Source organism: Labrus bergylta, chromosome 15, assembly GCF_963930695.1.
Source record: "Labrus bergylta chromosome 15, fLabBer1.1, whole genome shotgun sequence".
Classification (NCBI taxonomy): Eukaryota; Metazoa; Chordata; class Actinopteri; order Labriformes; family Labridae; genus Labrus; species Labrus bergylta.
Window position 1 is genome coordinate 12,253,998 of NC_089209.1, and position 26,944 is coordinate 12,280,941.

The following is a 26,944-nucleotide window of genomic DNA, read 5'->3' on the forward strand; positions in this document are numbered from 1 at the left end:
CAACAGATCACAAATCACATGGTTTGGACTTTTCCAAAACAGTAACCTACACTGCTGTCAAGGGTGTTGCAGAAGTCAAAGCCAGCAAATGTCAACAATGGGACTGTCGCTATCGCACATGCTAAGACTCTACTTTTTCATTTAGAGTCAATTTAAGTCAAATGAAAATACAAAATAAAACAATTTAGAATAAATATCAGAAGCTTGTGTAAATATAATATAAAGTTTAAGATCTAAGCTTAGTTGTTGCTAAAATTAGCAATGATAACTAATGTTAACAGGTGCTAGTCTGTTTGAAAGGTTCACAGCTTGTTTTAAGATTTACGTTTCCATCAGCATACAATAATGATAGCAATAATTATATTATTATATTATTCATTCAAGACATTCAGAATCCAGATAATATGAATACCTGTTTCATTGCAAAGGTACCATGGGCACTTGCAAATGGCTGAGTCTAGAGATAGGAATCAGTCTCAAAAAGGAAATAATGGTATCAGAACATCTCTACTTGTACATCTGTCTGCTCATGGGTTCTTTTCACTTGTCTTCATGTGCCTTTTTTTCTCACAAAGATGTACAACAAAAGACAAATCTAACAACTCCTCTGCTCTTTTCAGTCTGCCAGCCCCTGCCCCTGAAGTATCTCGACTGGGCTGATGTGGAATCCATAGTCGCAGTGGTTTTCTCCTGTGTGGGCATCCTGATCACCTCCTTTGTCACCTTTGTGTTCATCCAGTACCGTGACACACCTGTGGTTAAGTCGTCCAGCAGAGAACTCTGTTACATCATCCTGATAGGTATCTTCCTGGGCTACATCTGTCCGTTTACCTTAATCGCCCGTCCTACGGTGGCCTCCTGCTACTTACAGCGACTTCTAGTGGGCCTATCATCTGCCATGTGCTACTCTGCTCTGGTCACCAAAACAAACCGCATCGCCCGCATCCTGGCAGGCAGCAAGAAGAAGATCTGCACCAAGAAGCCCCGTTTTATGAGCGCCTGGGCCCAGGTGGTCCTTGCCTCTATGCTGATCAGTGTGCAGCTAACTCTGGAGATCACACTCATCATTCTGGAGCCCCCTGAGCCCATCAAGTCCTACCCAAGCATACGTGAGGTCTACCTCATCTGTAACACAAGCAACGTAGGCATGGTGGCACCACTGGGCTACAACGGCCTGCTAATCATGAGCTGTACCTACTATGCCTTCAAGACGCGAAACGTCCCAGCCAATTTTAACGAGGCTAAATACATCGCCTTTACAATGTACACTACTTGCATCATCTGGTTGGCCTTCGTGCCCATCTATTTTGGCTCAAACTACAAGATCATAACCACGTCTTTCTCCGTCAGCCTCAGTGTGACAGTGGCACTGGGCTGCATGTTCACGCCTAAAATGTACATTATCATTGCCAAACCAGAGAGAAATGTCCGAAGCGCCTTCACCACATCTGATGTGGTACGAATGCATGTGGGAGACGGGAAGTCAGCCCAGTGTGGGAGCAACAACTTCCTGAATATATTCCGTCGGAAGAAGCCTGTTACTGGAAAAGCCAAGTGAGTATCATTTTTAAGTTGGTTTCCTTGTCAGATTCTGTGTTGTTTCCTGGGGCGATGAATGCCTAAACACTCAAATGGTGCAATGAGTTTTTCCAAAATGTTGTTTGGCAGTTCTAAAATGACTGATGGATGTTCTTAGGCATCCAATTTCAAAGTCTTATTACATGCAAATTTAAATGACTACTAGTCGGCCAGTCTAAAGTTAAGAAAATACCTTCAGAAAACAGTCAAAATTGAGCACATTTATTTCAACACGCATAGACACGGGATCACAGCATCTGCAGGTAAACAATGTCAAAATTGGTTTGCCGTGAGGCTAACGTTAGCAATGCAAGCACCAGCCTTTGGTCCACCTTGCAGGTTAATGACTACATCCCTGTGTTGGTTACACATTACTCTGGTTGAGTGGTTATATGCCAGTTTACTCTAACACAGCCTACACATAACTTAAATTTTTTCTCCATCAAAATACTGCCAAATGCCATACGTTCACTGGGCTGGTGTACATCAGGGTAGTAGAGCATTTTACAGTATGGCTGTAGCATTTAATCAGAGCTACAATGCTCGATAGTGGCCGGCTGCTTCTTTGACACAACAATGGACCTGCTTGTGGGCCAGAATTGATAAATGTATTCATTATAAGTTATACCCAGTAGAGATATTTTGGCTAACTAGCTGGGTTGATGACACTAAATTGATAAGTCGGCTAATCACACCCCAAAAGAAATCTGACATATTTGCAAAAATATTTGAGTGTTGAAGCATGATATTATTGGTCTAATTTTACCATTTCAAATCTACCTAAAATTAAAGTGAAACAATGATTTAGAAAATGTGGGCAGTAAAGGTGAATATATGTGGCGCATTCCCCTCCCCAGACAGTGAAATAAATCTAACAAACAAGCTAATTCAATACAAAACTCTGAACATTGATGCTAATTTGTCATCTATTAATAAAAGTATATATTTCTCACCTTCAAACTACATATAAGACTTGCATATAACTTTTTTTGAGATCCACAGCAGTGACACATGGACAGGTGTCTAAAGTAAGAAGTGGAGCAGGGTGTGACAGTGGTCCCAATATGTTTACATGTTGTCTCTCACCCTTGTTATGCAGCCTTCTTAATCTTCTAACACCTTTAACACTCTGAAGAGAGCAGCATACTGTCTGCAAGTGTCCAGGCTGGCTAATGTTAAAGCAAGGGTGTCATTCGACTCTGGAGAGCTGCACTGCCAACAGAGACACTGACATTTTTTATTGTTAAATACAACCAGAAAAAAAAAAGTTCACTTGGCCTTCATGGTGGTTTAAATTACCTTATGAAATTTAGGAATCAATTACCTCTGTCAATTTTTTTTTTTTGACACTGCAGCCCTCCAAGAAGTAGCACTGGCACCCTGCTGCTTTTGGTTTATCCTGAATTAACCTCACATTTAACTTTTCTCAGCATGAACGCCCCTCCCCTCCCCATCTCTCTAACTAATCATATCAGAGCCAGACCTAGCTCATTCTGTTCCAAACTCTGTGTCGTCTTCAGGCCAGTAAAGGCACCAACTGACATACTTATTTCAAAAGCATGCGTCCCATTTTAACCAAAAAGAATATCCCAGAAAGGAGGAAATTCTATATGCTCAGTGTTATGAGTGATCTAAAAATCATTACGCTGTCTTCAGCACATTATGAATCACTGGCTCCTCGGAGCTCATGAGTGAACCCCTTAACAGTGCTGTTAATGTCATGTGACTAGACTGTATTTTAACATGCATCAGAAATGTTGAAATGCTGCTGCTCTGTTTTGTCATGTTGCTGCTGTGTTGATGTTGTTTTCTCTGCAACTACTTGCCGGTTTCCAGTGTTAGTAACTTGGGTCTTTATCTCGTTCATAGTTCTAATGGCAAGTCTGTGTCATGGTCTGAATCAGGTGCAAGACACCCTCCGAAGGGGGGGAATGTGTGGCACAGACTGTCTGTGCATGTGAGGAAACAGGAAGCCGGCTTGAATCAGACGGCGGTCATCAGGCCCCTAACTAACAACCCCGACCCCCACAGTTGTGAGCCCTCGTCCCGCGACCTTGGCACAGACCACCATCCCTCACAAGAACCGCGCGCCGCTAAGCCTCTGTACAACCTGTCAGAGGAGGATGACGAGGGCGATTCCCAGCGCCCCCTCTGGACCCCAACTTCCTCTGGACAAGGGCTGGAATCTAATTTGAATAAGCCGGCTTCTTATTTGCCCTCTAACTTGAAGGGCTGCGCCACGGAGCGCTTGCAAGGGGCTGTGGTGGACACACACAGCTCCTATGTCCCTGCACTAAATGACTACACCACCAGGGAGACCCTCCCTGCCAATGAGCCTTTGAGCCTGATATCCTCTCCGCTTCCTCAAGCCCTTAAAGTTGGGGCATTTGAGGAAGAGGGACCTGAAGACGAGGAACTAGACCTCTTACACAGCTACATTTATGATGCCAAGGAGGAGGGGGAGGAGGAGGAGGAGGACGGGGACAGCGAGGATTTGACTCAGAGCAAGCCAACTCTGGAGGATTCCCTTGCTCTGTCGCCCCCCTCCCCCTTCAGAGACTCTGTGTGCTCGGGAGACTCTCTGAGCGGCTCCCTTGCCATGGAGTCCATGCTCGGAAGCCCTTCGAGCTCGATCTACACCTCAAACATCCTCCAAGACTTTGCACACAGCTCCTCAACACTGTGAGAGCAACACTGATATTCATTGTCACATATACAGATTACACATGCGCAAATACAAATTCACACATGTACAGACGCATACTTTACAACCACATGATTTGATCATCATCTAAGGTTTCTAACATTTATTTTATGCTCTCTCATTAGCTTCCTTGTACTTAGTATCCTGCTTTTATCGGTAAGGGGTTTATCATAACTATAAGTAGAAAAACACTAGTAATCATCAATGAGTGCTACCTTTCCTGAAGGGCTGTCTTATCACAGAGCCTTTCTGTAAAATGTAAAGCAGGGACCAGTGCCAAATCTCATCAGCTGTCGTGCCAAATTTTGATGAATTAAGCAACATCAAGAATCACAATGAAAGGATGTAGCTGTGGGGATGCATTCAGAGAGGTCTATGAGTAACAAACAGAAAGGGAAACACAATTCAATGTGTGTCTACTGTTTGTGAACTGTACGATACATCCAGCTCTGGGGAGCGTAAAAGCTCAAGTGCATTTCATGCCATTCTTTTTTTAATTTGCTCTGTTCTCCTTTGCTACACACGTGCAGGTCTGTTAATATGTGCAGCAGGAACAGCTGCATCCACAAACTATTTGATTTTTGCCTTTTGTCATTTATAATCTCACTTTAGCTTTTTGTAATCGGACCTCATCACGATTTAAGTTTTACAAAGAGATGAACTATAAGAAAAGTGCAGTAAGTTGGTTGAATATTACTTTTTATGTGTTACAAAGTGTGCTCATCACAAAAGCATTAGAACTTAACGATTCTGCTAAAACTTTGCGCTGTATGATATACGATGTAAAAAAGTCATGTGCCAATCGCAGTTGTTATCGACCTACATCCCTGCTTTCAAATTTTGTAGCTGATACAGGTTATAGCGTGATTGTAGGTGATCGGTTGTGTGTATTCAGTTTACACTCATTCATAACCCTGAGAACAAATTTTACACACATTTGGGGGACATGATAAAAGACCTACATTATGCTTTTTGATGCCGTGTTGATATTTCTCATGTTTTCTGAGTTTGCTGTGTCATCGTAATGAAACACACAGTACTTGTACGAGTTCTTAAAAGTTTGTAATACTGTTAAGCCATCTCTTGTTTTTCACACAGGTGGTATGTTTGTAATACTGATAAATGTTTCTATATTTAGAATGTCAACAGAAAAAAAGAAGTTTATACATTTTGAAACTGTCCTCAGAAACTTGTCACGGAGCATTGTGTTTGGTTTTTTGGGTAACTTTAAAAGCTAACTTGTATCCTCTTGAAAATATTCAGTTGTTAAAGTAACCGATGATTAGTTGCTTCTTGTAACGAGATTATACATGTTTCAATTTTTTGCTTCAATCTTGCATTATAAATTTAAGTAGATTACTTGAGGTTAAGTTTCTTAGTTCTTTATCTATAAGAATAAAGATTATTTCAAAGTACAAGCCTATACAGTACATAGTGCAATTGTATTGTATTTCCAAATGTTTTTAGTCTCTTATAGTGTAAGTTGTTCAATGATTTTAACCAATGTAAAATATATGAGGGTGCCACCTGTTTAACACTGTCAAATCTAGAATGACATAGGCCTTTATGTTTTGGGCAAGCTGAGCAATGCTGTAAAATAAAAACTATTTATATTAAGAAGACTGATTAATGCCTACGATAGACTGATTAACTGGGTTTCATTAATTTAGACAGAAATATCCATAGATTTAGTCAGACTTAATATTTACAAATATTTCATTCAAGGCAAAGTATCCTATTTACTATGAAATGTATTTCACTTACAGTCACTTCACTTCGATGCAAATCTGAGCTGGAGGTATAAAGTTTACTCGTATATAAAAACTATTTTAAGTTAAGTACTTGCAAGCACAATTTGCGACATCACAGTTAGTTTGTTTGTTTTGTTTTTCCATTCTATTGTAGAAACACAGTATAACAACATATTGAACTCTTTGGAAGAGGACCTGCTCCTAACAGAAGGCCGAGGGCATTGTCGTTGGGTGAGCTATGACAGGGCAGGACAGGAGCTAACAGTTTTTCAAAAAACATCAAATTATATGTATTCGGCTGCAGAATACTATTAAAAAAAACAACAGAAATGTTCAAGTTGATTAAACTAGAATTGAAATGCATGTTACTGAATAAACCAATTAACTGTGTAGAATACTTTTGAACAAAACCAAATGGATAAACAACTCAACAACAAACACAAATAATCATTAACCAAATCACAGTCACCATAAAAAAGCCTCTTTGGATTTACAAAAACCTAAGCCACAACAAAAAGCATCTTCAACACTGATAGTTAAATACTTTATTGTAAAGCCAATTTAGCTAACATTTCAAACAACTCCAGTTAGCTAGCAGTTAGCTCTAGCTAACTTTAGCATGAGGCCCACACCAAATGTCAAAAAGAGCTAACTTTTAGACACCGATGCTGACTTACAGTATCAATGCAGCTCAGTCAGGCAGTCCTCTTATTTCCTGGTCTGCCTCATTGTGTCCTTACATTTCTCCATTCATCCAGTTGTTCCAGCACTATGTCTTTAACACTGACCTTAGCAATTAGCATCATCATAACTAGTACTAGAATTAGCATTATATATCATTGCATATTGAAAATTATAGGTTTGGCTGGCCAATGTATCTGCTTGCCAAAAAGCTTCAGGCCCAGCTCATCTTTACTGCTTTGTCGGTCACTCGGTAAACGATGGTTGAGGAAGAATCATTTCCAATATGGCAACTTGCATGGTTTTGCTTCAAAACTGCACTTCAGAAATCCAGTGGGTGACATTGACACTATGTTTTATACAGCCTATAGTACAATTTAATAAAGGTCTATATTGTTTTATTTTAATACATAACTATGTAAAGGTCAGACTGATGTCCCTATAGGCCCATGTCTCTGATATATAGGCTTACCATATTTTTTAAGAAAGTTTTTAAAAATGATTTATAATTAAAGACCCACCCCACCAAATTTCCTTTTTTCAGCCCTGCTCGCTGTGATAAAAAAAAAAAGAGGAAGGCTTATTCTATGTTACCAAATAGATTATTCTTATATATTTAGCCTACTAAAGTAAAAAAAAAAAAAAATTTACAACAAGGGGACTTTAACATTTGTCTTCTCGTGAAAAATCCCTGGAGCTTGAATACTAACAAATGACTGTAATCATGAAACCATCATAATCATGCTTACTGTAATCGCCGGAACACGAGGAAACTCTCGTTCAAACATATGTCAACTTTCCCTCACATTTCCGGGTCCTGTGACTTATCAGGTGGTGTCTGAGGGGAGGAGGAGGAGGAGAAGGAGGAGGAGAAGAAGGAGGAGAAGAAGGAAAGTCAGAAAAAGTGGGGTGAGACAAATGTAATCTGCGTTGCGTCTGACCCTCAGACACCCCCCTTCCCCTGGCACACCAGCCCGTTCAGTCCTCAGCAGCCCCCTCACACGACAGGAAGCCTACATGAGCGAGAAAGCAGAAGCTGTCTGAGTTCAGAGAGAAAGTTGTCAAGTGTCAGAATCAGCATGGCCGGGGGCTCGGTGTCTGAGTGCAAGGAGTACTTGTTCAAAGTGCTGGTCATCGGGGAATTAGGCGTGGGGAAGACCAGCATCATCAAACGCTACGTGCACCAGCTGTTCTCGCAGCACTACAGGGCGACGATCGGAGTCGACTTTGCGTTGAAAGTTATCAACTGGGACAGCAAGACACTTGTCAGGTTACAGCTGTGGGATATCGCAGGTAGGAAAACACTGGTTTACTATGACACACGACTGAGTCCCCCCCCCCCCTGGCTTTGATTAACAACTTTGGAGCACTTTTACGTTGTCACATTGCAATGGAATTTTACATTTGCAACTTGGAAGTTTCTAAAAAAATATTATGTGAGCGTGAAAATTTTCCCAGCTGAGCCTGAACGCATGGACGAATACCTGTTGATCATGCTGGTTGTCATTTCCACTTCTGTGATCACGGCAGAGCATAATTGTCAGTGGAATGTAGGTCACGTTGTTATTAGCGACCGAGCGCCGCCTCCATCAACCAAACTCACTTTAGTCTTGTTTTATTTTCTCAAGGGAGTGAAAACTGTGTTTACAAATCATCTTTACTCCACGCTGTTCACAATGCACCGTCTCTAAGATTCTTCTAATATCCCTGGCCGCATATGGCTCATGTAGACTAGGCTACATCTGAAAAGGATAGTCAGTCAAACGTCAGTGTCTTAATCTCTTCAAAGTATTTAAACTTGGCAAACACACAGACACACAAACACACCCACCCCAACTAACCGGTGCATACCAGCAGCTTGGGTAAGCAGAGAAATCAGAGCAGTGCAAATAAAAAGTTCCTCTACTTGCAGGCAGACAGGAAGCCACGGCTCAAACTCTCTCTGTTTGTCTGTATCTTCAGGCGCAGTAAAAAAAAAAAAAATATCTCACTGTAAACAGAGCAGCTCTGAGAATGATGCGCTTGAAAACGACAGGTGGGAGTGGGAGTGGGGGGGGGGATGAAATATAGACAAACAAAATGTTTTAGATCACAAATTGCAGGTTGACTACAGTCCAATCAGGAGGGAAACATGGTGTACCATGCTGGGTTCATGTGATCATTTGCATCAATATTTGTATTGTTGTTATGGAATCTTCATAGCTAAAAATACATACTGACAATAGGGCATGTGAAATTGCTTGGTCACATATAAAGTCATTCTTAAGTTAAGTCCGGTTTACAGTGGGTGGTTTTATGTGAGGTATAATGAGATCACATGGTGTAGGGCTGTGTGTGTGTGTGTGTGTGTGTGTGTGTGTGTGTGTGTGTGTGTGTGTGTGTGTGTGTGTGTGTGTGTGTGTGTGTGTGTGTGTTTGTGACTTTTAAACAAAATGCATTTAGTGTCCATCATTGTGAGCATTTATTTCGATTTTTTTTTTGGTAAATAGCAAAGACATCCTTTAAATCATTACAGTTTGCAAAGTGTGTTGCATGGTTTTGCCCAGTTCCAGAAACAGAAATGATGTCACATGCCTGGAGGAATGGTATAGCAGAAGTTCATAGTTCTGTGAGAATTAAGCATTTAAAGACTTTGATTCAGCCCTTTTTTTTTCTCTGTGTAAAGACTATATTCACACTGCTGGAAAAAAATATATACAGCTGTAAACTATTACCAATGTTTTTTAAAAATCTGAAACAGTCATTATTGCTGAAAATGACCATATGCAAGTGTTTAGCCTGCACTGAGAGAAGTGTTTCTAGTACATTGTGTTCGGCAATAGCCTCTCATCAGGGTTCGTTGTAAAATGTTTTATTGTCTGAGATTTCGATTCTGTCTTGAGAGTCAGCTGACGTCCTTTATCTGTGGTGTACGTAAGTTAGCTCTCGTTAAAAGAGCATCCATAAAAGGTTTACTTTCATGGATACTGTTTCCTTCATGAGCTGTAGTTTAAAAGGACTACAGGCAAAGAAAAGAGTTTTTCCCCTTTTCACAGTAATTGAAGGTTCACTAGTTAAACTCAGCATGGGCGAAAGTTGCCCGGTTGTCTGTTACACATTTGTGAAGGATACATTTGTGAAACTTGTGTTAAATTGTAGTAAAGTAGTATGACGAAGCAACAACAAAAACATTTTTACTTTAACTTGTACCGTGTCAGGGAGCCAAGCTGCTTCTTATAATGGCTTCGCTTTCTACAGTGGGATTTTAATCAGCAATCCCCCTTAGAGACTTCATCACCCAGCTCTAGTGGAAATTGTGTTAGGAATTCTTTTTTTTTTTTTTTTTTTTTTCAACTGCAGGAAAAAGATCAATTCGGGCAACTATAGTGATTCATTTAACGTTTATGCAGATGTGCTTTTTCATCCCGTTGAAAGAATAAAAACTATATTCTGAGAATACCAGAGTCAAATTCCTTGTATGTGTAAACATGCCCAGCCAATATGCCCTCATGATTCAAAAAGAATTAGCCTTAGCTTTAGTTATACACATGATTGTGATGGTCTGATACTCCACCAGACAAAACTCATAAGCTGAGAAGAATCAGGACAGATGGTTAGAAGAATGCTGTTTTTATTTATTCCATCGCTAATGGCAGCGACAAGAAGACAGTGGACATTTTGTTGTGTAGGGTTGTCGTCTGGAACAACTTGCATGTCTGTCACTGACTGATTGGCAGTATGGGCCACGTTGCCTGCTGTCACTTGGGCCCTGGCAGCATGCGCTCAGTGCAGAGAGGCATCTGTGACTGAGAGAAAGGGAAGGCCGTCTGCCTGTCACAGCCAGACAACACACGATCAGAGGATCGGTGAGGGTAAATATAACAGTGACACACACACACTGACTGATATAATTCACGGAGACAGGGGAACATGACTGCACACATTTGGTCAAAGGAACCGTCTACATTCTCTCACACACACACACACACACACACATATACATGCACACAAACACGCATACACACATCCTGACCAGAAACAGAGGTTAGGTGACACAGTCGCTAAACCTCATTATTCACACAAGGCCCGGCCTTAGGACACTCCGAGAACAAGATAAGTAACATAACGTGAGTGTGAAAGCTGGAAGTATATTCGCCAAGACAAGCCATTAAGCCGTTTAATTGTGCGGAAAAGGAGGCGGAATATCTTCTTGGCAACGTTAAAAGCAACTTCAGGGATTCTTCTGTGTGTTCTACCAACCTTTAATAATTACACCCTAGTAGGAATGATAGTAATCAGGGGTTGTGCAAGAAGGGGGGAGAGGGGGCACAATAGACGTCAGTGTGGAGCTCCTGGCTTTCCCACCCCATCTTTAACTAGAATTGCTACTGTCTCCTGGATTTGAACTAAAGGACCGGATGATTACCACCATGGTATGGAGTGGAAAAAAACTGTACCTTTTAAGACATAACATTCATTATGTGTATGCACCTCTGCGGTCATACTAAAGACAGGGAATTCAAATGTTAGTCATTCTGATGTTTTTTTCATAAATATGTAGGGAATCTAACAATTTTTCAACACTTCTCATCTGATTGAAAAAAGCCAACGGAGAAGCATTGGGCAATTAAATAACTTATCTTTTAATTAACAAGTTAGCTATTGATAAGCAACAGCTTATGTTAGCATTCAACCACCTTCCTAGCTAACATTAGGCTATCATTTGACTGTTTAAAAGACACAAAACTCTCAAATTCCTTGCTGCTGTAATGTTAGCCAGGAATTTTTGTCTCTTAATTTTTTGGATGGCCTTCCCCAGATTGTTGGTGATTGAGCTCACGACACCTGCAGTAGTAAAGATGAATAATGTTAGCTAGTAGTACAGTATGCCTTTCCTATCACATTGGCATTGCCTTGTGTACCTACCTATGGTGAGCTATTGGTTGAATGCCAGCAGTAGCTGTTGACAGAGATTACCAAATGAGTTTTCAAGGAAGTTACAGCATTATAGAGCATTTGTACCCACCCTGAGCATGCGGTCAGATAAAAAATGGCCGCCATGTGAATCTGGTGAACTCCTAAAGTAAGAGGTCACACATTAGCAGGATTTTCATCACAGTGCTAACCTGCAGTCCTGACAGCAATAGCCAAGCCCATGACCCTTGACACTAACAAGATTAACCCCTCTTATTCTAAAAAACAAAGCTGACATTTTTCAACAGGATTAAAAAATATCTGCTCAGCAAACCTTATTATTACTTTTATTTTTCTCTCAAAAGGCAAAAAAGTTCATTTCAGTCAATTGTCTATAATGTACTTTTTTTTTAAATTAACAATTTCAGCCTATTTCCTGATGGTCTGAGTCACGCTCCAGTGTTGAATAATATTGAGTTTATTGTAAGATTAGAAAAAAAACACCCTAAAATGAGAAAGTTCAAATAGGACGTTTTTATTTTACATTATGCTTTTGGGATCATTTAAAGTTCTCAAAGTAACTAATTGATTCATTGTGTTTTTTGACTGCTTTATTGAATATTCTGTTGTCATTGATTGTGTAAATTGTCAAATTGATGAACAGAGTTATTGTCAAAAAAACCAACAACACAAAATCACTGCCAAATAAATTAGCTATATTTGGCAAGAACTGTGTAAACAAAAGGTGATGCAATAACCTTTTAAAAGAATCAGTGTGAAAAACAAATGGCATCAGGAGCAAGAGCATGCCTGTAAAAAAAGCATGTGTGGCAATAAAGATTCAAACAATGGGTGACTAAAATTCTATCTAAAGGTATTGAGAAGAGACAGAAGGGTCAATGATCTTTGGTTCAGCTTCATGATGCTTTTGAACTCTACTAAAGAGATTGAACATTTAATGATTGTTGTGATCAGTGGTGTCAAACATTTCACTCCAAAATCTTCCAGTGGGGTTAACTGGGTTGAGATCAGGTGACTACAAAGGCTCATGCAAATGCTTCACATGATTTTGATTCCTGCATTGTTGGTTGTGGAAGTAGTAGTAGTAGTGTAATATATTGTATATGACGTATTTTACTTCCAGTACTTACAATACATATAATACAGCCATTTGTACAATTATTATGATTGTTAAAACGTCCCCCTGTTCTGGATAGTTGCACAGATTCTCTGACTGTTTAAACAGGTCACATGTAAATATCCTACTTAAAATTCCTCGACAAATATGGTTGGTGTAAACTTAATGCCTACAACCTTGTGCCACAGCTTTACATTGATCATCCTCCAGCAAACCTTAAGTTGAAGGTGAGGAGAAACAAGGGTAACCGCACAAACTGTAAAGGTTAGAGGATTTTCCCTGAACTCAGATTCTGCTCAGTAGTAAGCTGGAGTAAGTCACTCCTCACATGCTACTCTGTGGAATTTGAACGTGCCAGTCATGTGTTGTCCATAGTTTCTCGTTTAAGTCTTGTGCTAGCGACTACCTCAGCCACTGGACCCCGCTCTGTCTAAGTTATTTCAGTTGTTAGGAGGGTGTGCAGGGAACTTTCACAGCCAGTTGCCTCCTAACAACAGACGAAGACTGCTGCTGTTGCTACTGCCGTGTCTGGCTTGGACAGTTTCTATGGTTACCCGCCCACATGATCGCAGCATGTACGGCCATAGAGGAAACTGGGGTTGCCAGGGCTATGGATAATGATGAGACTTTTTCTTTCGGTTTCACCCACACAACAAACAGGCGATACAGCTGCTGTAAATCTAACAGTTTCCTTTTCATCAGTCAAGATCTGTATCTGCAGATTCCTGAAGATTTCCGGTGTTGATACACAGAATGAACAGATGTCTTTAAGGTCACGCACCAGTACTCGTCAGTGTCGTGATCTGAACTGTTATGTCCTAGTTAAAAGCCTCTACAATTCCATAATAGTTTGTTGTCTGTTCAGTACAGATTCAGATGTGCTGCTCTTTAGTTTGGAGGCATGTTGAGCGTTTGAGGCAGCAGCACATGTCTTTGTTCTCTCCTGCAGTCTCATGCTCCTCAGTGGCATTCAGTGTGAAAATACTCCATTGTTCACACAGCTCATTCCATTCCTGTGCTCTATGCTGTTGGAGTAAGCAGCATATGACACTCATTAAAGTTTTTTTTTTTTTTTGAAAGACATATATTATTTTGTAGAATAATAATGAAAACAAATCAAGTATAATCTTCCATTGCGTATTTATATTGCCCCATCTTTGCCTTAAAGCAACAGGAATTGTAAAAACAATATATAGATAAAGCAAGCTTTGGTTCCTGTACTAATCCTTTTGCTGGCATCCTCCTGTTCATAGAGTCAAACCTTTAACAGAAGACACAACCGAAGAAGCAGAGGATTTCTGGCACAAGTTAACTTCACCAACTACCAAGGTGCATGAAGGGTGAAAGGCTTAGAAGAGGTCAAAAAGCTCCAGCAACACTTTTAGCACAAAGATCAACTTTGTTAACAAATTAGACCGACGCGTTTCGGCTTGTGGCCTTCATCAGGGTCATACGGAAGGGACAACCATCAGGCTATATATGAACTCAATCGGCCTGTCTAAATGAATCTCTCATCAAGTTGTAAACAAAGTGCACAGCCTTTTTTTTTTTTACTTATTAAATCAAAACAAGGAAAACAATAAGCAAAATGAAGATGGATACACTTTATTTATATGTTGAGGCATTATATACCATCAAAGGTTAAGTTTAGGGTAGGCATTAATCTGCTGCTTTTTCAATAAATAAAATGTAGTTCTATTTAAGGAAGCTGGTTCCAGTTCCTTAAATGTAAGGATTTGTTAGTTTTCAATGTTGTGCACACAAGTAAGCTAGTTAATTCTTTTTTAGGTTTGGACTGTTGGTTAACCAAAACAACATATTTAAAGACATCACTTATAATTGTGGTAAGTTGTGGGACATAATTACTGATAAAGAAAAGAAAACATTGCCAGTTTTCAATTTGATGATGGAAACAATAATTAGAAATAATCTAATGATAAATATTTTCTATTGTCAACCTGGAAATAAAATGACTGATACACACAGACTTCTGAGCAACAGGACTCTGATAAGTAAATGCAGCAGAATGACATGTCAGAATTTATTATGACACTTGAAGGCAACATGGGATTTGCTGTCAGTTATTGCATGTGACATCTGCTTGGAACCGACGGCACATTATCGATACCCCAAATGACTCATTACAACCTACAACAGTCAGGTGTGTATGTGTGAGTGTGCACATGTGTGTACTCGCTCATGTGCAACAGCAATCAGTGATATTGATCGATAAAATACAACCCTTGCAAGTCTTTTTGATGCAGCATGGGTCTCTCTCAGGAGTAGTGAGGTTAACACTACAGGACTGGCTGTGCTTAAACATCGACCCAGCAAAGAGTAACAGACCTCTAAGGAAATCAAGTGAAGTGATGGATGTAGACAACGACACGCTGTCACTGTTGCTTCACAGTTAATTGAACAGGTTGTCCTTGTAAAGACTAGACTAAATGAATGATCATACTTAATGTCCTTGTTTTTTATCATAGTTCTTTTTTTATCATAGGTGTTATGAATGTCAGAGTTCAATGATGGGTCTGCTGATTTGTCTTTGTTTTCCATTCATCGGTCACAGAAAGTTTCTTTCTTCAGGCTGATTAAAACATGTTGAACTGTGCTGACTTAATAGCCTTTTGTAAAATTTCAACAATGTTTTTTTTTTTCTTCTAAAAGTCAGAAAATATGGTTTATGGTAGCATAAGCATATATATTGAATCATTTTGTATGCTACCAAAAGGTCATGACTCCCATTGTTTGGTTACTGGAGCTAAGAGTTTGATACAGTGCTGACGTAAACCTCTGACCATGCTACTGCTAAGCTATTCTGCTAGCTCGCGCCATTTACACACTAAAGGTGCGTTCGAATTGTACCTCCTATCCCCTTTCACTATCCACTTTACCTTAACCCCGGGGAAAACGTCATGTATGAAATTAATTGTTACAATTGTGCAAGATATAGCCTACACATAATGTTTCAAGCATACAAATGTACAACTGCACAAAGCATTCTTAAGTGGATGAAATATGTTGAATAAAACATCATCTGGCTAAGGATGTCTCTTATTACATGATCTGTGTCACTTGACGATCATCGTTAATGTTCGTGAACGGTCGGATGCGCGACTCGCTTTAAATGTTGCAGCCACAAGGAATTGTGGGGTGGCATATCTCATCTCCTTTGGTAAAGGATGGTCCAGTGTATCCTAAGCTAAAGGAGGTTAGGATACACTGTTTTTTTTGGGAAGCATTGACCCACCTTTCCTTAGCTTTTAGAGAATTCGAACGACTCTTATCATGGCCGCCACTTAAATGCTTCCGGATCGGATTTAACGTCGAACAACCGTGTTCCAGGTTGTAAGTTGCCTAAATGTAGGGTATCTGCTTTTTCTATTCAGAGCAACTTAGAAGACAACTTGAAGGCTATGTTTCAAAGTGGAACACATTTTCTATGGTTAGACATTACTAATATTCAACCACTTTCTAGCAAAAATTACGTTAGCTAGAAAGTAAATTAATTCTTGGCTAACTTTACATTAGCTAGGAGTAAACGCCTTTCCTATTGTTTTGTGTAAACCACCAAATGTTAACATGAGTTTTCTGCCACTTCTTGCTTACGCTAATATTATCAAGTAGTGCCTAAATGCTTCCTATATCTGAACAAGTTAAAACACATGGCTTTAACGTAAAACTCCATGTCCCTCCAGATTTTTATGTCCATTGACTTTTTCAGTGGCTTATCACTCTAACAAAAATGCTATCACAATGATGTGTGCACATAAAATTATGTGAGCTTAACACCTTGAGCATGACTTACTGTAAGAGGGAAATGGCAGATGTGTGAATATGGTCGATTGATTCTCTCACCCCGCTTTATTCTCCTATGTGGAGGTGGATTTTTGGTAGTTTTTCATTGCGATATTAGCTAACAGCTAAGGGTGACTGTTTCGCTCCTGTGCTGGCGAGTCACTCCACTCTGCTGTAACATTATGTACGGCCCCGTCAGACCTTTAAATAGAATGTATAACTGACTGTAAAACAATTAAGTCAGTAATGTCTTTTCTGCATTTAGCTCAACTCTGCTGGATGTAGCTCTATGAGGCCTGGAAATAAAAGCCTTATTTCCATCTATTGGCTCTTTATCCCACTGTGTCGTGTCTCTTGTGAATTCACCTGGGGTTACATTGGCTAAAATTAGACTCTCAATTATGAGCAATTACCGTCAGGCCTGTGGGCCCCACAGTGTATTCACTCTCTGGCTCACACCCGCACTGCGCCCATCACTCTACTTCCTTGTTGGGTTAATACCTACAATAAAACGAAAGTATGCTTAGAGAAGCAGTGCTCACAGTTCCTCAAATGCTTCTCTTTGTTTACACAGAAAAAAGCTGCTAAGTCAGTCAAATATTAACTAACTTTGCAAGCCTGATATATACAGTATATGTAATGACAGGTGCTGTCAAGGCACAATCTCTGATCCTATGTTAAGAAGCGTTTGTAGCAAAAGTCAAGACGTGTGATTTTTTGTCACAGGATGTGTTACAACCAACACCGTCTCAATCACATCCAAGTCATGATCAAGCCCAGAGTGTATTTAAGCTGAGACAAGAACAAGAATAGGCCAAAAAGGAAGTTCCAAACTACATGAAACACAATAACAGCAAAATGTGGAACAGGACCTTGCGCAAGGTTTACCAGAGAGCGCCTTTTAGTTCATCGTCTCTCGATCAGTTTGATCCCCAGCTCCTGCAGCTACATGTCCGATGTGTCCTTGGGCAAGACACTTAACCCTGAACTGCTCCCGCTGCTTCGTCAGCGGCATGTGAATGTGCCTGATGGTATTAGTCTGATGGTCACTTTACATAGCTGCCATCAGTGTGTGAATGGGTGTGAATGGGTAGGTGTGACATGCAATGTAAAAGTGCTTTGAGTAGCCAGAAGACTAGAAAAGCGTTACACAAGCTCAAGTCCATTTACCATTTACCAAAAGGCAACCATGTTGTGAAGAAGGATTGCATCTAAATATCAGCCTTTAACTTATTTCTGTTTGGTCTTGACAAAAAGTTCTGTTTTACTGAACATGTAGTACATATTAGTTCAAGCATATGTTCTGGTCATTACCATGATAAATACATTTTCCAAACTTTCTGTTGGAAAATGTATTGTTTCTGTGTTTTTTTAGCCCAGACTGACTAATGAACAGATCATGTTTAAACTGTAGAGTCCGTCCTTGTCCGTGCTAAGTTGCTACATTGCTACATTGCTACACATTTCTGTAACAGAATCCAGTGAAAGATCTCAGTCACATGGCTTATTGGTCTCTTAACAAAATAACTTTTTTTTTCAAACCAAAACATTAACCAAAAGTCAGTGGACCATGATTTGTTTGGCGGAAGTTGACAGAAAAATCATTGTCTTGTGCTGCAAATCTGCAGGCTCTAACAGTCCCAGTTGATTGATCTGATTAATGTTTGATTTGATTTGTAATAACTGATGTTTGTTACACTTTGTCCACAAGATTTGTCATGAATACGTAAAACATAGAAAGTGGTTAGCCTTGTTATTTTCTTGTAGGAGATGCATTCTTTCATGGCAAAATGAGACTTCATGATGGAAGCATAAAATGGACAAGGTCCTGACTTGCAACCTGAGATTTCATACTGTATGTAAAAATAGAGCAATCTGAGCTTTAGATCACATCAATAAGCCTGAGGATCTGACGTCAGCCAAGTGTTAGCAGAGCTGCCTTTCATAAATGATATCATAGATTCACTTCCCTTATTGAAGTCCTGTAGTAGTCACCTCAGTGAACATGTATGCTCGTGTGAAGCGATTTGGGGAGACTGGAAGGTATAGAAGGGCACTGTTCCTTATTTTTCACCTCAAGAGTCTATTTCCTTGTCAAGGTTTCATTTGAGATTAACTTAAGATCGTAGGGAAATTTGAAAAGTTCTTAAACCTTACATCTAGACTGATACGTTCCTCGCGGCGGCTTCTCAAATCGAAATATTAAAACAAACACTGGAGATCAGAAATGATGGATCATTTCACTGACATTAAGCACAGGGGAAAAGATGGCTTCAGTGAAAGGAGAGTTACGATCTAGTTGTATTTAAAAGAATGCTTCTCAGATTGATGATGACACCTCATACGCTGCTGGTAATTCCCCTTGCCTTGCCTTTGTGAAATATCACCTCAGATTTTCTCACAGAATGAGTACAGAGAATGGGCTTATTATCCTGGCAGATTACTTCTACCCTTCTCTGAGGGGGGAAAGTAGGTCAAAGAAGATCATCATTTTTGGTGCCGCATTTCAAGGAAGAAAATTGCCGAGCCCTCATTGAGATGTAAAAAAAAAAAAAAAATTGAGACAAAAATTAAATGCTTGATATTGCACCAGTTTCTGCATGGAGGCTCACTCTTCGGTTGCTTTTTGTTCAGACTTCTAAACACTTAAGGATTCATCTCATTCAGTTTCAGTTACACAAAACATTAACACCTACTTTTCACTGTATCGTAGGTAAATGTTTCGTCAAACTGATCAACTACATTCTCTTTCTGTCCTCTGCAGGTCAGGAACGCTTTGGAAATATGACGCGAGTGTACTACAAAGAGGCCGTGGGGGCGTTCGTGGTGTTCGACGTGACACGAGGCTCCACGTTTGAGGCGGTTGCCAAGTGGAAGCATGACCTGGACAGCAAGGTGAAGCTGGCTAACGGCAACCCCATCCCCTCTGTGCTGCTCGCCAATAAATGCGACCAGAAGAAAGACATCTCCAACAGCACGGCCCTAATGGACAATTTCTGCAGAGAGACTGGCTTTCTGGGCTGGTTTGAAACATCAGCTAAGGTGAGAGATCGATCCATTAGATGGATGTACCAAGTGCATGAAATAGATCAAGGCAATTTTACACTTCTATAGTATATGTGTTCAGGCTTCTGATGTTTTATTTCTTGTTTCTCCACGCTTGGGTTAGGGTTAGGGTTAGGTGTTAGGGGTTAGCACAAAAAGCTCAGCAGTGTGAAATGACCAGACTTAGCCAATCAGATGTGATATGGGCTTTGAAATGCCTGCATGTCTGGGCCAGAGTAAGAAAGAGCCACTCGGCTTTGATTGTGAAGACATTCTGCCATTATAATGAATGGATTCGTCACTTCTTTTACTTCACAGATATAATGATTAGAAGGCACGCTGCAGGGAAGACGGGCCCACTTTGAGAGGTGTAACGACACTGTGGTGATTGTGAAGTAATTTTCTTGGGCCCTAACTAAAAGCATTTTAAACTTTTAAATTTTAAACAACATATTGACTTGAAATTCTATGTTAAAGCTCCTGTGAGGAACTTTCAACTGGGTTCAACTTTGGCGCCCCCCTGTGGTAAAAGCAGGACATCTTGTTGTTTTGTTGTTTTTCCTTCGTTGATGTGTAAGTAGCGTTTATGACACATCTTATCCTGCTGTCTTATAAGAGTCAAATGTGTCTCTAATTAAAACACCTTTGTCTTTGAAAATTAAAAAAAGTAAGAATTAGGGTCCATTATTGGTGCTTTTTGCACTGGCTGCATCCATTTTCAATACAACACCAAAAAGGTGAAAAAGGTCAACATTTGGTGCTTTGCTGGGCTCTCCAATGTCACTTCTACTTGATGGACCAGTCAAAATCAAGAACAGTCAGGGCTTCTGATATCATCTTTGTCAATAACAACAAAACTAAAACTAATCTGACTCGTCTTTTTGAGGGTATCATTTTTCATTTTTAGGGTCTAGAGCTGCTACTAATGCCAAGACAGGATTCCTTTACAATATCTTCATGTTTTCCTGGTGATATTTCCTTGAATAAAAGCAGATACTAAGCACACACAGCTATCTAAAACAGACCTAACGGTCAATACAGAGTGAAATGGATGTTAAATTCCGTAGCCTAGCAACAATAAGCTCCAGAAGTTAGTGAGCAGGCTGTAAATGGACACAGGCCCTAAAGCTGAGACTGTAATGTGTTCTGCAATATTTCTGAAACTATGAAACTTGACTTATGATACCATTAGTAACGAAAAAATGTGTTTCCCCTCTATCTTTGCCCCTCTTTCACAACTTGTGTAGACACTTATCTTTCAAAGGAGTGGAAGGATTTGTTGGACAGCTGCTGTGATAATGTATCATGTGACGTTGATTGATGTTCAAGCACAGAGATGTGAGAGATTCAGGGGCAGGGCTCTCTGAGAGATAATGTTTTGTCGAATTTCTCACAAGTTTGGTGTTACTGTGTTTATGTCTTTACGCTGTCCTTCTCTACTTCTGTCCTTGTGGGTAGGATCTGGTGAAGTGAGATCCTTTTTGCTGCCTCTCACTTCAACAAATGTTCATCTCAGAGATACGTTTGTGCAATCTTAAATGTTCTTTGTGCCAAATATTATTTTAGATAATTTAAAAAGCTCCCATGAGGAGTTTTTAGCTGGTTGTGAAACAGACTGAGATTAATACTAATTTCAAATTATTTTTGAAAGATTGATTATTTCTATTTTTTATTTTTTAATGTCTGTAACCAATGTCGCCGGGTAGGTGTCAGACGATGTAAGTTACAGCATGTTGTAAAAACGCCATTGGTTAACATTTGTCACAACAAAGATCCACAGTGGGTGAAGCAATTGTTAAAAGACAGCAGGATGAGATTTTTCATCAGAAAACACTATACTTCAGTTACCTAGTCTAGTTGCCTTTGGATCAAGCTTTGAATTCACAATGACCTGGATGACCAAGAACCTACACAGACAGATTAGAGGCACCACTTTCGTCCACAAAAGGCACCAAAATCAAAACAAACCAAAAGGAGCTTTAAAGTATTGAACCTGAAATGACTAATACCTTAAACGGCCCCTCCCACTGTTTATTTGATGTTATGTAATGCAAAGCAGTACTTTAAGCTTGTAATTTTAACTTTGTGATTTACTGTTTGGTAGTTAATTCTTTAAATAATACATCACATTTTCAGAACTGAAATGTCTTCCATGTCATAACTACGCCTGAAAAAAAAAAAGTCCTGTGGTTAATCTACCTGCTCACTTTACGCAGCTGGTAGTCTCTTTCATAAAGATAGTTTTATCGGACTAACTGCAAACTGTTAAAGAAATATTAAAATGATAAGCCGGTAACTTTATACAAGCACATAGTCAAACCAAATGCTTCTGATTGTCTGCATGTGCCAGTCTGCATAACATGACTTCCTTTTGAAACATGTAGTTGTGTTTGAAACACTTTCAGTTTATTTTTTAGTGGATCCCATGGTTCTCTTGCCTCTGTTTCCCACCACATTCCCGTCTTTTTGCTAACTTTAATAATAAGTCAAGAGGATACTTAAAAACAAACCCTTCTACTCATTCAACCATCACCATCTTTTTTTCTCTCGTGTGGAGGAATGTTTTGAGTTATTGTATTAACTCATTGAAATTGTGGGATAACCTTAAGTCCTGCAGCTGTGTCACGTGCTGTGTCATGTGACGTCTGTGAGTGTGTGTGAGTGTGTATGGAAAGTATTTATTTTCATTCCCTTTCTTTCAGTGAAGTGGTGTCCTTCCTGTGTGTCTATCATGTGACTAAACCTAAAACAACATGTGAAAGGAATGATGTAAACAAAAGAGTACCAAACTTTCTTTCAGTTTCTCTCTGACAGTGTACTTCCCTTTTATAAAAAGGCATTATTATAAGAGAACAAGACACCATCATGAAGTATTTCTGTAACAGTTTTGTTGAGGTTGGGGCTATGGCAGGTTACTGGGTCAGATTTTGAGTGGCTGTTAATTTTCTCTTGCCTTAATCAACCTCTGCAATGACGTTATCATTGACCTAGTTCCTCTAATTAGGAGGTCCAGATTGGTGCACATCTTCTTACTCATTGACAAATCAGGAGTAAACCAAAAATTGAGTCAAAAAGTTATCTAGACTGTCCCCATAATAAGGGACTTGTGTGTGTTGACTCGGTTGGCACAAATTGGGCAATTCAATTCAAATCATCTAACAGAACTGGATTAAACCCTGGGACGATGGGTTGGAGCAGCATGTATGTAGAAGACATACATAAACAGAGTGACGTACAGAAAACCATAAATTAAGCAAAAGAGCTCAAATATGAAATATAAGATCTTACATGAATACTTATATTTAGCAGACAGATTCATAAATAAATACATACTGAAGGCAACAGAGAATATTCTCTTGAGAGAACATTTTCCAAAAAATCTAAAATACTTCCGTCCTTCTGAAGGATCTTTTAAGGTATCATACATATGAGACACGTTTTTGATGAAAATATAACATAAACATAAAGGCTCCTCCAAAAAAGAAAAAGCTACTACAGCCCCCACAGATTGGTTGAAACTTAAAGTCTACTGCTGCATTCATGTGCTCCTTGGGTGGTCCCAGTTTCCGAGTTTGGAAGTTGTTCTTCCAGGCTTCAGTGTTTTCACGTGCTTTCAGTTCGGAGAGTTGAAATGTTGTGTAGAATGTCATTGTAACAAGCTATGTTTGAGGAAAAAGTCGAGGCAATAGGTGAATTAATAACAAAACATCTTAACATTAACAAAACATCTTTTGCCCAGCATGTGATGACGAATATGACGCCAAGTCGTCAAGTCTGGTACCAAGTTCTCTCCCCAAGTTTCTGAGTTGTTGTTCCGGCTTGAGTGGGCGGTCACGTGAATTTTCAAACTCGGAAACTTGTTTTTCCGATGCATCCGACACCACATGAATGCAGGCTATCACTGGCCTTTCAGAAAACCTACAGTACCAGTAGTTTAGGACTTTTGGGTGGTACCTGGAGTCGCCAATCAGATGGTGCCACTCCTTGGACATACCCCTGCTCATAATATATCCAAATGTTCTTCCAATCCCTCTTATTGCTTCCTGTCTGAGGTTTTACTTCTTTTTTTTTAATAGCAATTGTTGGACTTCAATTTGTAGTGCATGTCCTTACATTTGCAACCAAGTGCTTGTATTTGGCATATAACAACATTGTTTTAAATGACTTAAAACATTTATCCTGTGTTTAAACTTCAGTACTGGTGAAGAGTCATTAATATTCATCATTACGTCTTCAAACCATGTGCAGACAGCTTTGGGCTGCATTGTGAAGGACAATAGCAACGTTTTTTTTTTTGTTTACCTTGTCTCCACTGGCCTTGGATTGTGTCCCTGAAACCCTAGCTGTCTCACAGCTGTTGCCTTTATTTTAATTCATTTTTTGGGCTTTTTGTCTTCATTTGATAGGACAGCTTGAGAGAGTCAGTACAGTCCCAGCTGTTGCTTTCAAGGGCTGCTTCATTTAATGGGGGTTTAGTGGACTTCTTTTTAGTCATCCTAAAAAAGAAGCATGAGCGGAAAATACAGGCGTCTATCTTACAAATGTACAGTATTTCCTCTTTTGAATAAATGTCTAATTATTCCACATGATCTTTTCTCAGGAAAACATCAACGTGGACGAGGCAGCGTGTTTCCTGGTAGAGAATATCTTGGCTAATGACAAAGGATTACCATACGAGGAGAGCAATGGAGACCGGATCAAACTGGACCAGGAGACTGTGGCTGCTGAGAGCAAGTCAGGCTGCTGCTAACACTGGAGTCCGTTCACACTTGTAGTCCGCCTCCCTTTGGCAGGATCCAACCCGCTCACCCAGCCTGTGGCTCTCAGCACTCTACTGCAAGTCTACTGGAAGTCTTTTGGGTCTTCAAAGCTCCAGGATCTTCTCCTCTTTTGCAGTGACGCCCATTTGACCAGCACATCCAAGTTTCTTGTTGAAGCTTTCCCTGTAGGCCAGAATAAAACCACTCTTTTATCTTGATGTTTTCTGCCACTTCCCTTGGCCTTTTCTCTCCTTGTCTCTCACTTCATAATCCTAAAAATCTTTATTAATGTCTTTTATTTTAATCACCTCATATTTATGTATTAGCCTACTGCTAAGATCCCCAACCCAGCCCTCCATACTTGAACCCTGTCACTCTTCCTATTGCCCTGACAACCTCTCAAGTCCTGGACTGTACCATTCTTAAGAAGGGGTGTAAACTAAGTAGAAAATTGTAAAACAAAAAGTAGAAAACTACCCGTAGCCTTGTTCACTTTGGTCAATTCTTTTTCAGTATCCTTTCAGTTACCTTTACCTGTGAAACAATACACGTTCTTGTTCAGTGTTTCTAAAATATGACTTTACTTAATAAAGATAGCTCCCCTTAAACAACACATTTTGAAAGCAAACATGTGTCCCAGGTGTTCTCAAGACTACTGTGTAAAAAGCAAATAAGTTATGCATTATCAAAGTGTTATTGTTTCTGTCTTTTTGCCATATTTTCTCTCAAATGCTGTGCCGTCATGCCAATAGTTATTTTGTAATGTTGATAAGAGGGGACCACTTTTGTTGTTTTCTTGAACATTAACAAGCACACTGACAAAGACCACAGTATTTCAGGAAGAAGCACTGTATTCATGATAAATGTGTGACACACTGAGAAAACGTTGTTGAATTGTCATTGCACCAGTATGAAAATGTAGATCTTATTTACAGAATGTTTTTTTTTTTTTTTTTAATAATGTGTTGGGGCATACATTATACAACCTGTGGGATGTCATGAAAACAGAATCCTGAAGAGGACTATACTCTCTTGTACATAAGAAAGGTAACCTGTTTAAGTGTTAAGATATAATATGAAGGATTTTTTAAAACATGGAAGTTTACATGTGAAAATACTTTAAATTTACAAGACCAAAATAGAATAAACATTTGAACAGATTGTTTGTGTCTACTAGTTATTATTATAGGCCTACAAGTTATTATACTGTCAAATTAAAGGTTTTTATTGCATGTGATATGCTAACATAAAGAGTTTGATTAACATAAATCAAACTTTTTCGCTTAATCACTGAATAAAACTTTCATTAACTCATTTTGATGTTATAGTTCATAAGCAAATGTGCTGAATCAGATAATGTTAATTGTTTCAACTGCAATATCTTGCATCTCAAGCCCCTTGAGTTGGTTAGAGTTGGACTGTGCACTTATTAGGCCTACACTGCAAGAATGATGAAGTAGCAACTTAATTTTGACACAACAAAATGAAACACACATTTTGCGGTTTCACTTCCACAATCTCAGCTGTCTGGATTTTACACAGCAATAATCTACCCATGCCTGAGCAGATTCACCATATGTACTGAATCTACCCATGCAAAAAAAAAAAAAACCTTGTGCCACAAAGGACTATGGAGAAAGCCTCGTGTGTGCGCGTGTGTGCTGATGCGTGCACGTGAGGGAGAGAACCATGTGACTCCACTCAAGAAACAGTGTGTGATAGTCATCAGACACTGTGCTCACGACACTACAGCTTGTGCTCCTCCACACACCTAACTGTTAGCAGATCAGGAATGCACTATTGTGTGCAAACATTACAGCCACTTTCATTCACTTACCAACAATGCAATCCACAACAGTAAAGCATTTAAGCATGCATGTCAGTGAAGTTGGAGCCTTGACAGCACTGTTTTTTTCCCCCCCTCAATGTTTCTCTGGACGCTGTTCTATGAACCATGTGTGTATCACATGGTGACTTGTGGGGCAATACAATGCAATTCAATACCTATCCATCAGGCAAATACAATCTGTGAAAGTCTTTAAAGGTACAACCCTTCAGCACAGTATGAGGTTTTGTATTTTTTATTCTAACAGGTGTAGGCTACATTTTCAGCTGCACACATCAGCTACGGAACGCAATCTCATTATTATGAGAAAATACCTCACAATAACGAGATAATGTGTCTGATTTTATTTCTTAGCGCTTCTGCACATTAAGACCACATGTTTATTTTAAGGTAAGTACTTCCCCAGGTTAAGGAACTTTCTGTAAATAGAGGTTTGGAAAGGAAATCCTTCCTCTGTCTGGCAACTAGTGTCGTTCAGACCCCGCCCATGTGAAGCCACGTCGCCTAGCAACCAGCAAACTCTTAAGAGCGCTGGCCAAACCCAAACAAACGCTACCCGGGGAAGGGTAACTTATCTTGTTAAATTATTACGCTGCGCCAGTACAATGTCCAAGGCAACACCAAAGAAAAAGGAGCCCACCTCCAGCAAAGTGTCTTTATCCGAGCGACAGACAGAGTGAGTTTGGTTATCAGCAATAATTAAGGTCAGCCGATTGGCTTTGACATTAGCAAAAACGACATCAGAAG

General features: G+C 39.7%; 3 protein-coding genes across 5 annotated transcripts in view; all 3 read left to right on the plus strand.

Annotated features, from left to right (window-relative positions):
• Positions 1-5,906, plus strand: part of grm1a (glutamate receptor, metabotropic 1a) — a 35,819-nt gene extending 29,913 nt beyond the window's left edge. The window contains exons 8-9 of one of the 2 annotated variants that reach the window (XM_020632818.2): positions 621-1,554; positions 3,448-5,906. In XM_020632818.2, the coding sequence (XP_020488474.1) occupies positions 621-1,554; positions 3,448-4,264 (1,751 nt within the window). In that variant the 3' untranslated portion in view covers positions 4,265-5,906. The remainder of the gene's footprint in view (positions 1-620; positions 1,555-3,447) is intronic. The other variant, XM_020632819.2, reaches the window with a different exon arrangement.
• A 1,663-nt stretch (positions 5,907-7,569) lies between these two features.
• On the plus strand, positions 7,570-25,512 carry rab32a (RAB32a, member RAS oncogene family). Its single transcript, XM_020632820.3, has 3 exons — positions 7,570-8,007; positions 19,311-19,588; positions 24,192-25,512. The coding sequence occupies exons 1-3, from the start codon at positions 7,794-7,796 to the stop codon at positions 24,339-24,341; spliced, it is 642 nt and encodes a 213-aa protein (XP_020488476.1). The 5' UTR covers positions 7,570-7,793; the 3' UTR covers positions 24,342-25,512.
• Positions 25,513-26,732: 1,220 nt separating this feature from the next.
• adgb (androglobin) overlaps positions 26,733-26,944 on the plus strand; it is a 40,065-nt gene continuing 39,853 nt past the window's right edge. For both annotated transcript variants that reach the window (XM_065964086.1, XM_029277145.2), the window contains exon 1: positions 26,733-26,873. In XM_065964086.1, the coding sequence (XP_065820158.1) occupies positions 26,803-26,873 (71 nt within the window). In that variant the 5' untranslated portion in view covers positions 26,733-26,802. The remainder of the gene's footprint in view (positions 26,874-26,944) is intronic.